This window comes from Primulina eburnea, chromosome 10, assembly GCF_022965805.1.
Source record: "Primulina eburnea isolate SZY01 chromosome 10, ASM2296580v1, whole genome shotgun sequence".
NCBI classification, from domain to species: domain Eukaryota; kingdom Viridiplantae; phylum Streptophyta; class Magnoliopsida; order Lamiales; family Gesneriaceae; genus Primulina; species Primulina eburnea.
In genome coordinates, this window is record NC_133110.1 from 32,742,135 (window position 1) to 32,753,524 (window position 11,390).

General features: G+C 33.9%; 2 protein-coding genes across 3 annotated transcripts; both read left to right on the plus strand.

The window, feature by feature from the left end:
- Nucleotides 1–532: 532 nt before the first annotated feature.
- LOC140803290 (plant intracellular Ras-group-related LRR protein 7) lies at nucleotides 533–5,902 on the plus strand. Its single transcript, XM_073159100.1, has 10 exons — nucleotides 533–853; nucleotides 1,380–1,449; nucleotides 1,645–1,691; nucleotides 2,199–2,307; nucleotides 2,431–2,516; nucleotides 4,241–4,331; nucleotides 4,793–4,878; nucleotides 5,174–5,260; nucleotides 5,347–5,482; nucleotides 5,663–5,902. Exons 1-9 carry the CDS (start codon nucleotides 755–757, stop codon nucleotides 5,455–5,457), a joined length of 786 nt encoding a protein of 261 aa, XP_073015201.1. The 5' UTR covers nucleotides 533–754; the 3' UTR covers nucleotides 5,458–5,482; nucleotides 5,663–5,902.
- A 740-nt stretch (nucleotides 5,903–6,642) lies between these two features.
- LOC140803291 (uncharacterized) lies at nucleotides 6,643–11,124 on the plus strand. Of its 2 annotated transcripts, none has more exons than XM_073159101.1 (3): nucleotides 6,643–7,298; nucleotides 8,760–8,906; nucleotides 9,430–11,124. In XM_073159101.1, exons 2-3 carry the CDS (start codon nucleotides 8,765–8,767, stop codon nucleotides 10,809–10,811), a joined length of 1,524 nt encoding a protein of 507 aa, XP_073015202.1. In that variant the 5' UTR covers nucleotides 6,643–7,298; nucleotides 8,760–8,764; the 3' UTR covers nucleotides 10,812–11,124. The 2 variants fall into 2 exon arrangements, with proteins under 2 accessions (XP_073015202.1, XP_073015203.1); XM_073159102.1 differs by lacking the exon at nucleotides 6,643–7,298 and adding an exon at nucleotides 7,362–8,382.
- The last annotated feature ends 266 nt before the right edge of the window (nucleotides 11,125–11,390 follow it).

Genomic DNA, 11,390 nt, shown 5'->3' on the forward strand with positions numbered 1-11,390 from the left:
AAGATTTATTTACCATCATCTATAAATTTACTATCTTGATCCTGATTATATATATAGTAAAATAAAAATACTAAATATAAAAATTAAAATATATATTTGAAATAATCTAAAAAGAAATGAGACATAAATATTTAGGAGGCAATTAAAAGAAAAAATATATATCATGTGAAATATGATAATTTTTTATAATTTGTATATTCAGATTATTTTTTTACGTATTTTTGTAAATTTATAAAAAAATTCATATGCTTTTTATTAATATCATATAAATTTTCAAACATTTACGTTATAAAAAAATAAAATAATTTTTATATAAAATATTCAAAATATAATAACTATATAAATAAATCATCGATGTGAATATCAAAATTCAAATAATTTTAAAAAATAAATGGTCTATAATTAAAAAATATTATTATTATTTTACTAAAAAATTAAAATCAAAATAAATTATCTTGGAAAAATCAAATTTTAACTTATATTAATTTTTGACTTATTGATCTTTTGACTTTCTAAATAATCTCTGGAAGAAAGAATCAATCCCAAAGAGCATAGACTACATGCCAACGCGGTTTCTCAAGTCTCACAATTCTCTCTCCAAATTTCGTCTGATCGAAACCTGATTTTTCTCAATCATTTATCCTCCATTCTCAAATTCCAAAGAATTTGAATCAAAATAGGGAAAAATCTTACAGTCTGTGTATTTTTTTTTAATGTTTTTCTTGATCGTTGAAGGTAAATTAAATTGAGCTGAATGGGTTGTTGCAGCAGTAAGAACGCCGATTCCAGAGCGAGTCGCGCCGCTCGATGGCGGTCCACGGGGATCGTAGCCTTGCGCGATTCTAAATTGAAGGTACCATCTTTTTCCCCCCTTTTTCTTTTGATTGTTGCTGTCATTATTGTTTAACGCGTTATACATTAAGGTGATCGGATACATGGGATTCCCTTTTCTTTCTGAATTTTCGTGATAGCTTCAGTGGATGGTGTATTGGTGTTGAAAATGATTTGCATGCGACGAATGAAGCATTTCTGAATATTTACGCGGTGTTACTGTTGCAGGTTTTTTTCCTTAGAATAATGGATAATTTGGGTTTGGAAAAAATTAGGAAGATGTAAGGACATAATTTTTGGTAATCCCTGTTAGTCTGTAGGTTGAGTTAGTTTTAGGCAGTTGAGTATTTGTGGATTCCTGTAGAACTTACAAGTTGATTTTTGTGTTCTCTGTTGTTGATAAGGTTCTCAAATATTGTAGCAAATTGATAGTAACTAGTCTGACATTAAATTTGATGTTTGAATGCTGAAAATATTTTTCTCCTGACATGTGTTTGCGTTATGTTGACTGGAAATGTTGATCTTTTCCTATCTGCCGTGGTTTACAGACATTTCCAGATGAAGTTCTCAATTTGGAAAGATCAGTGCGCACACTTGATTTAACGCATAACAGATTGGGTAATTTTTCAAGTATAAAATCAATTCAGTCATCATTACTGTTTTCTAACTACAATTGGTTTTTAACCTGAACTTGGATTATGGTGGGGCCTTAGTGTGTATCGTAGATTTGCAAAATCATTACTAGACGAAGAGTATTAACTTTACTCTTGTCGATCTCTTCGATTTCCTAAATTCTCTTATTTGGTTTGACAGTTGATGTTCCGACGGAGATAAGCAAATTGATTAATTTGCAGCGTTTGGTAAGAATTATGATTTGCATGTGTTGATCCTGGAGAATTGTTTGAATATTTGTTGCATGAGTTAAATACTTTTTGTTATAAAGGCTAATATTACTAGTTTATATCTATCATAATTTCTTCTGTATATTTGTAATAGTTTGAGAAAATCCAATACGTATTATTTTTGGATAGTTGTGATTTTACACGCTATATGTAAAGTAAAAAATATTAGCATGATATTTTCAAGAGTTCACAGATGTTGCATAATTGTTTTGAACTCTTTATAGACGTTAAAATTGTTAAGGTTTTTTTCATGATTGTCTTGTATGAAACAAAAAAACAATTTCTGTCAGACCGAAGATCTTTATTGCACTATGTTTTCCAGACGACAACCTTCAACAATCTTATCTGCTATAATATTAGTTTCATTATGCAGTGTGCTTAAATATGTTGTTACTTCTGACAATTAGATTGTATCATTCTGACATCTGTTTTCTCACATATATGGTTTATATCTTTGTTTCACAGATTTTAGCTGATAATCTTATTGAGCGCCTTCCAATGAACTTAGGAAAGCTTCAGTCATTAAAGGTTATGACACTCGATGGAAATAAAGTGACCACATTGCCTGATGAATGTGAGTTTCTTGATCTCAAAATGAAAGGATTGTACTTCAATATGTTGTTGAAACCGCCCTTTACTGCTTTACACTGAAGGTTTTAACATTAAATTGATTAGTGAAACTTATTCTGAATTTCAGTGGGCCAGTTGGTAAAACTGGAGAGGCTATCAATATCGGGAAATTTGTTGATTCAGTTGCCTGAAACTATAGGGAGCTTGCGCAATGTGAGTTACTTATTCTAGTGTTTCACTTATTGTTCAAAGATATTTCAGATTTTGTGACTTGATTTGTTTCTTACTGTATTTTTCTATTTTAGAGAAATTAAGCAAACTTCACTATTTTACTTATTTATTATGATTTTAGTTAGTGCTGATATAATAAGTTAGCCATATGATTAGAATGATAACAGAGTTCAGGGATCTAGTTGTGAAAGGTCCACTTCAGTTGATTGCATCTTGTCCATGCACCTGACAATTATCTAGTAATTTATTTTGAAAGAAATTAGAGCTTCCTGACAAGTTGAAGAATGATATTCGATCAGATCAGAGAAGTACGTTGACACATCGGTATAGCTGTCCCAGGCTTCGGAATCACCCCTAAGCATAGCTCCTTCCTCTTCTATGAAGTTGAAGTGAAGCAAGCGAGTCTCTTGATTGATGGAGACCGATCTGATTCAGTTTATCCATTATTTTAGGAAATGTTCAGGATATTAAAACTTTTTCCCAGTCTTTTTGATATAAATTAGAGTTTTTGTGCTTAGCTCAGATGTTAGGGCATCACACTTGTAATGGATGGTCATCGGTTCGATTCCGGTAGCCGGTTTTTCTCTAATTTTCAATTTATTATTATTAAAATTTATTAATAATTAATTATGTCCCTTTAAATCTACGGATATTGCAAAAGTGTTTTCCCCTTTTTTCCAAAATCCATGAATTTCTTAAGAACTCCACCTGATGTCAAGAAAAGGATTGGCTTAGTGTGCAGAGCCCCAAGGAGGAAGGTGTTGCAACTCAGATTTTATAGATCAAATATATTTCTGAATGCTGAAATGCAAGTTTACACACACACACACACATATATATATACCCAGAGTATTGACTCTCTCCTCTAGCAATGCTAGTTACAAAACTTCTCAAGGAAAAATAAGTTAAATAACAGAATGCGAAAACAGTCTACCCCTTCGTCACTTTTTTTCCATTCTCCCCCACATCTTGATTCTTCAGAGGCCTTGGGAACTCTTGGGCCTATGTGTTTTATATTATGACCCATATTAGGCCCATTAAATATTCAGGCAAGTAAGGGAAGGTCTTAGTATAATTTTAATCCCTCTTTTTATGCTACTCCTAGGGCGGGAAGAAGCTGATCTACTTGCACTCTTAACCTCTTGGCTCACCTGGGATTCATACACCCTGTTGTTTCTAAAGACTGCCCTCTCTTGGATGGATGTTTGTCCAGCCTACTACGAGAATCCCGTATCCAGCAACCCAACCTAGAATAAGGGCATTAAAGCCTTTTTACTTGGAGCTACAAAGCTTACCTTAATTTCATATTTTATGAAAAAAGGAATGGGCTTTTTCAGCTGGTGCGTAAGAGCACTCACTCATAGATCCATTATTCAAACAACTAGAATTGTCACGACCCCTGCAACTATGAATGTTTTTAGCCCTAACTTTTCCATTCAGATCTTCACTTTCACTAGTTCAGTAAGACCAAGGTTGTCCATTAAGTTCTTTATCCCATACCTATACACAGTGCAAAGATGAATTGTAGCTTTTCCATGGGTTCTATCACATAATGAATAGGTGAAAATGGCCCATCATGAGGTGGTTTGATTTTGAATTCATTACTTGACTGGATTTTGGATCTAATCTCTATTATTTGATAGCAGTAACTTGTTTTATATGTTGTATATGCTGAAGAAAGTCATTCAAAACTTTGGACTCTGCAGTTGGTGCTGTTAAATGTATCAAACAACAAAATAAACTTTCTTCCGGAGTCAATTGGTAGCTGTTACTCGCTGGAGGAATTTCAAGCTAATGGTACTTTCAGATGTATCTTTTTCTAATTTTTTTGTAGGACACTCAATTCAATTATACAAATTGAATGTTCTAGCAGTACAAAATTTGTGATTGCGAAATATACCAATGCATGAATTCCCAAGAAATAGTACAGAATATAATTAGCCTCAAATGGCTTTAAGTCAGCATAGACCACCACTCAGTTAGCAACAAATCGAATGGTGTTCATTTGAGGAACTTGTCTGATTGTGTCCATAGCATCTTCCAGTGTTTGATGTTCATATATGAGTCTCATCCCCATCATTTTCTTGATGATCTATTCATTCCTTTCACTTACATACAATGCATATGGCGTAAAAGAGAGATTGTTTAGAAGGATGTCTTATTTAGTTTAGAACGATGGATGTCTTATACTTGTACTCTTCTCTGCATATGCATTATTGAGTTTTAATATCTGATATATATATATATATATGTTACAGAAAATTCTATTGAAGAGCTTCCGGCTTCAATTTGCAATCTCGTTAATCTAAAGTCTCTCTGTTTGGATAATAATGACCTGAAACAGGTATCAGTTAACTTCATTTTATTTTTGGTGTTATGTGTTTTTTGGTTGAAATATCTTGCTTACCTTAGTCTTAAGTAAATGATTGTTATTTTAATGAACATAGTTGTGGCGCCTGTTGCATGTTAGGTTTTGGTGTGTGAGAATGCTAAAATAACCCAACCTGAGTTACTTTAATCGAGTCCTTATGTTCTATCGTCCCAAAGTTATAACTTTTCCATGTAATGTTGCCTGTCTGATAATTTGAAGTTTTGTTTACTATCAATGGATTTATTAATCAGTGTCCTACACTTCACAGATACCTCCAAACTTGTTGAAAGATTGCAAAAGTCTGCAGAATATATCCCTCCATGGAAACCCAATATCTATGGATCATTTTCAACAGGTGAAACCATTTAAATATTTTGCGTGCCTGTGTTGTACAACTAATTCCGCAAGCGTTCAATTATTTTTTTCTTTTGTTCTTGTTAGATGGAAGGGTTCCCAGAATTCGAGTCTCGGAGAAAAAGAAAGTTCGACAAACAGATTGATTCCAATGTGATGATCAGCTCCAAAGGCCTTGATGAGGGCGTTGACCTGTAAATCTTGCAACTGAAATTTTTGCAAGGTTTGAAATCTTTCTAATGGAAAATTTTTCTTTTATTTGAAGTTATCTCTCATTTCATGCTGTTATATTTTCATCAACTATCTTCCTAGATACTTCATCGTAACATTTTGGTAGTCGTTCGTCGTTCTACTCTGATATGCTTAGTCCCCAGATGTAAATTTAGCGTGTTTTTTTTCGCAGTTGCTGTATGTCGTGATATTCGGGATTCGGACTCTTCGATAGTCAATCACAGGGCGCCATCTTTTTATGATCCTCTTCTGCTGCCGATTATTTATTTGTGTGCCTATATTTCTTAGCTCGTCTCCCCTTGCTCGACTGCCTTATCCATCTGCTGTAGTTCTGTACTGTGATAGTCATGTAAATTATAATAATAACAATATTTTCTTTATGTATTGTATAATAATAACAATATTTTCTTTTTGTGTGTGTGTTTTGAAAAATATCAATCATCATCCAAAAATACATCTGTTCAATGTAATACTAATTAATGCTTAATACATTTTTTTTAAAAAAAAATTGAGAATTTGCATTTTTCAGTGCTCCATTTGTTCGAATTTTAGTGATCCATCCTCCATCCGTAGGTCGAACTTGGGAAAAGAAAATCTAAGAATTTCATTTCAATCAAATTATAAAGGTGTGAAACCCAATCGAATAATAATATAACAACGGCCTATTGATTTCGTAATCATAAATCACAATCAAATCTCCATTCAAAAAGATTATATGTGCTTAACTTTTTTAAAAAAATCAGTCTCATATGAGATGGGTTCACTTGATTCATATTTACGATGAAAAATATTTTTTTTTCATAAATCGAATCAAATAAGATATTCATTTCATAAAATTGATCTGTAAAATGTTTTATATGAGTTTGTATGTTTAAAATAATCATATATTAGCTTTATTAATATATTGTTGTAAGTTTTCGTGTCTTTTAGATTTTGAGGGGTTAAATGCAATTAGTTGGTTACAACAAGGATATGGATGGTACAAACTACAAAGGGATCTGGTTGCTAAATTAAAGAGTATGTGGGTTCGTGGTGAATAATAAACAATTTCAGGGATGGTTTGAAAAATAACCAAAAATTTCATGACAAGGTCGTTGCGGTAATTTCACTCCAACCTTGTTACAGTTTCATCACTCACAATTGCTTTACCTTTTATTTTTTGCATATTTATTAATTATATTAAAGTCAAACAAAATTATTTTCCCCTCTTTTCGATCCCCTTTCTTCTTCGATCAATTTCACCCAATTTTCTCTTCTAAATCTTTAAATTGAGAGCATATCCTTTCAATTCGGCTGTTTATCTTTGTATCGATAACTCATTTACCTTTCTTCGTTTATGGAATTGAAATCTAGGGTTAGGGTTTTCTGGTGTTCGATTCTGGATAGATCTTGTCGAATTAAGCTGTGATTTGCGTAGATCGTTCTGTATTTCTTTTTATTTTCATTGTTTCCTAACTTTTTCTTGAATTTGGGAAAATTATAAAAAATTATCATTATCATTTTTTTGTGATTTAATTGTTGTGTATTTTGATTTCCTTTTCTCTGATAGTTTCTTGGATTTTCGGAATAAATTTTTTTTTTCCGATTTTTGGGTAAATTTTTGCAGATCGATTTGTTTGTGTCATTTGGGGATCTATGGTTTGTTTTGTATTTTTTTTAAATAAAATTAAGCTGGAGAATTTTTTTAATTGGATCCCCAGCAAGAAAATGGCTTCGGTGCTTAGTAATTTTCTCCAAGCCCATTGATATACGATCATAAATTCATCGATCAGCTGTTCCTTTTGATTCGAAGATTCTATTATTTAGAGGTATGTAAATATTTTTTAGGTAAATTTTTCCGACTGCTTTGAAACTTTCTTTGCTTAGAGGAGCTTAATTTTTTCTCCATTTATATTTATTTGATACTTCTTCAGAAATTTACCTTATTATTTTTTTTTCCATAATTAGAGTCAATATGCATTTCCGTTGATTCAAGTTATTTGATGACAAAATAAAAATTCAAAGTTTAGTGACGACATCGCCTTACTTGATGCATGACCTTATCTTGCTTTTTGGTGGAGCCCAACTTATCTTGATGGTTTTTATTTCAAATAACATTTATTTACTATTCTTGGTATGTTGCATGCTCGTGGGATAAGAATCTGGAAGGCTAGTATACCAGGTTTCAAATTGCAAATGGTGTGAGACAAATTTAGGCATGCACCACTAATCTGTCTGTACTTTACATGAAATAATAGAACATAATTCTAAAACAAACTGTACGAGCTGTAGTTACTCTCACGGATTATATTCCATGCATCATGAAATCAAATATGGCTTGGCATTTGTACTTGGAATTCTAATTCTTAGTGGGTGCATTGACTCTGTTAGAAAATCTACTGAACTGCGCGTTTTTGTTAAGAGTTTGAAACCCTAAATTTTCTGTTGGAATTTATTGATTTAGAGGCGTAACCCTTTTCAGAAGTCTAGTGCCTACTGGTTGGATATAAACACCATTCATTGCCAAGATGGTTTTCTGCCTATTCTGGAATCAGTAGATATTTTCTTCACGGAGATGTTTTATGATTTAAATGCCATTATAGAACACTGAGATTCAGTATCCTGGCTGGATCTATGCTGTGATGGCCTAATAAAATCTTTCGAGCAAACCATGGTAAAAATATGACGTACTTTCAGTACTTTCTAATTAAAGGGGGGTCCATTTCTCATCATTACCTGATATAGGATTACCTATCATGCTTTATATTATTTGAGAAGATGACGCAAAATTATTTTACCTTGGTCAGTTTGGTTGGATAGGAATTGAAGGATTTTTTATGAAACAACGGATTCAGGTGAAGAGTGTTGGGAAAATATTAAGATTGGGCATCTACATGGATAAGGAAGCATAACGTGTTTATTACATTTTCGGTTTCAGATTTATCTAGGGATTGGACCTTTACTTACTGTTAATATGATTTGAGCTTTAGGTGGTCCGTGCCCGGATATCTTGCCCGCTTTTTGTAATTAATAGTTGGTTATTATATATTATAATTTTGTTCCTTATGAAAAAAAAGGAAAAAGAATGGAGGGAGGAGATTTGATTTTCTGATGTAGCTTGTATTCATTTTTTGTTTTCTCTTACATTATTTGTGAAAGTTGCATAAAGTGTTTTGTCTCTGCAGAGCTTCATATACGGTCAATTTTATTTTTATTTTACTTTTAGTTGTTTGGTGAATTTTCTTCTCTACTCTGAATTCTTTTTTCTAAACTTTTTTGTACTTTACCAGTTAAAATGGTACAGAAACGCACTTTTGGCGAAGGCGAGCCAATTGAAGTTTCATCTAAACAAGCTAGGCATCTTGAACCAAATAAGCAACTCAATACTACTTTGGAATTTCCTTCCGAATCTGCAGTTCCGAGTCCTCGTGTTTCAGGTGGGGAAGAGAAAGTGGCATATTCCTGACCTTCTAAAAATATTTAGCCTAGGAGTTTTAAGTCACACAGCAAGATCCTCAGAGTTGAACAATAGAGCTTGTGTTCACTGTTCTTCAACTGTCCACGTGCCCATGAATTTAATGTGCTACCTGAGATCTATGAAATGATTTGAATGTGTTCACTGTAAAAATGTAGTTAAAATTTGGTCCTCATAGATCTCGTGATGTTGGAGCATTGGCAAATTATATGATTTATTTGATTCGATGTTTCTGCACTCTTATATTCCGTTGTTAATTATCAATGGTGCTCTCGATTCTTATGATGGCACTGTCGATTCTTATGATGTTAGCTCGAGTTTTTTTAAAAAAATTTGAACTACATTATTTTGCAGCTTGTTACTTCCAATGTTGTCTCTCTTTGTTTTTATTTAACTGCCTTACAATTCAAGTTTTGGAACTGGAATTTCGGTTTTCTAGTCTGAGTTCATTTGTTTATCGATTGACTGAAACCATTGTATTTTAGATCAAGGTGATAAATGTTCAGCTAAAATTAAGCCTGAATATAGCGAGAAGTTCCATGTTACTGGTGCAGATCCTCTATTTTTCATCACGAAAGATGTTGCATCCACGGCCTCCAGTTCTCTTCCTTACAGTTCCTGGGCCACCAGCAGTGTCCATGAAGAGGATAGAAGGTTGGAGTCACCATTTCACTTGTTGTCATCCCCTGATTATCATAATACTGAACGCGCACCAAGAATCAATATGCACCATGCGGAGATTTATTCGTTTCTTTTGGATCATCCTCCTCGGAAAGTTGTTCCTGTGGGACCAGATTTCCAAGCTAACGTACCGGAATGGGTTGGGCATGGAAATCAGACGACCCTTAAATGCTCCAAGTATCCACAGGAAGAATCTGATCTGATTTCTCAATCCCCAGAATCTGTTCCTTTCAAACCTTTTGATTTTGAGAAGGAATTAGCTGGATGCCGTGTCATTCCAATGCCAGAATCAAAATTGCCTGCAGAGAGTAATGAGGTCGGGGTTGGTAGAATAGATTGTTCATGTGAAGACATGGGTTCAATCAGATGTGTCCAACAACACATTCTAGAAGCCAGAGAGAAACTTAAGAAAACACTTGGGCTTGAGGATTTTACTGTGCTAGGTTTCTGTGATATGGGAGAGTTAGTTGCGGAGAAATGGACTGAAGATGAAGAGCAATTATTTCATGAGGTTGTATTTTCCAATCCAGCATCGGTAGGGAAGAACTTCTGGGACCATCTAGCAGTTGTATTTCCCTCCAGGACAAGGAAGGAAATTGTCAGTTATTATTTTAATGTCTTTATGCTTCGAAAACGCGCTGAGCAAAACAGGATTGATCCAATGAACGTTGATAGCGATGATGATCAATGGCAGGGGACTGACGATTCTAGTGATGATGAGGTTGAAGTTGATGAAGATGATGGTTTTGAGGTTGAATCACCTTTAGATGCCGATAGACATGAAATCTTTGATAAAGTCGCACATCCATCCGGTGAGGATGTTTGCCAGGCATCTGCTGTATATCCTGGTAATATACATGCCATGTGCCAGATTTCAGGTGGCGACCATTCTCATGAAACTCGCAGTCCTGGTGTTAAAAATGAATCTCGTACATCTGGTGATGCTATTGTTGCTCTTGGCGAGCGTGCAGAGAAAAGTGATGATCATAGACAATGGACTGGCACTAATGGGGCCAGTGGACATGACTTCATGTTGGAGGCTTGTAATGCTCGAGATTGGGAAGGCGGGTACATGGCTCACACAAGAAATGAAGTGGATCTCTTGCCCACATGCAGTATGATTGAAGAAGTGTTTGGTACTGGATCTTGGAACTGTAAGGCCCGGGATGGACAGGGCTTGAGCTAGTGTCAGATAGCTTCTTTAATCTCAAACATTTTTGTTGTCCTTATGGCATTTAACACCCTGGCTCAGGTAAACAACGGATCTACTCTGGAGAACAGTTCCAATTTTACTTGTACATTTTCAGCACCTGCTGATTCTGTAAGATTTGATAATTGATATCATTTGGCAGTCCTTATTTTACTAGTTTACCTGTTTGGCTCCCAGTTTCTCCGTCGTTCGACCTTGAACTCCTGAGATTTATGTTTTAACCGATTACAATGGCATGTGATACACTCTGTAAATTCTCTAATTTGTGGCTTTTTAAGAGCCAAGGGTATTTATCCTTGTAAATTATTTATCATCCTTTGAACAAAACAATATATAACAATATATATATATATATATATATATATATATATATATATATATATATATATATATTTTGAAGGGGAGTCTGCTTGTTTGTATTATCAGCCTGAAAAACTTGAATATGGAAAAAAGTATGGGACATTTGGGATCAAAATGTCGTCTCATTCAACGTGGAGTGGTTTTTATTATATTTTATAGCATACTTTGTGTATTTTTGATGTTTTTTGCGAGCTG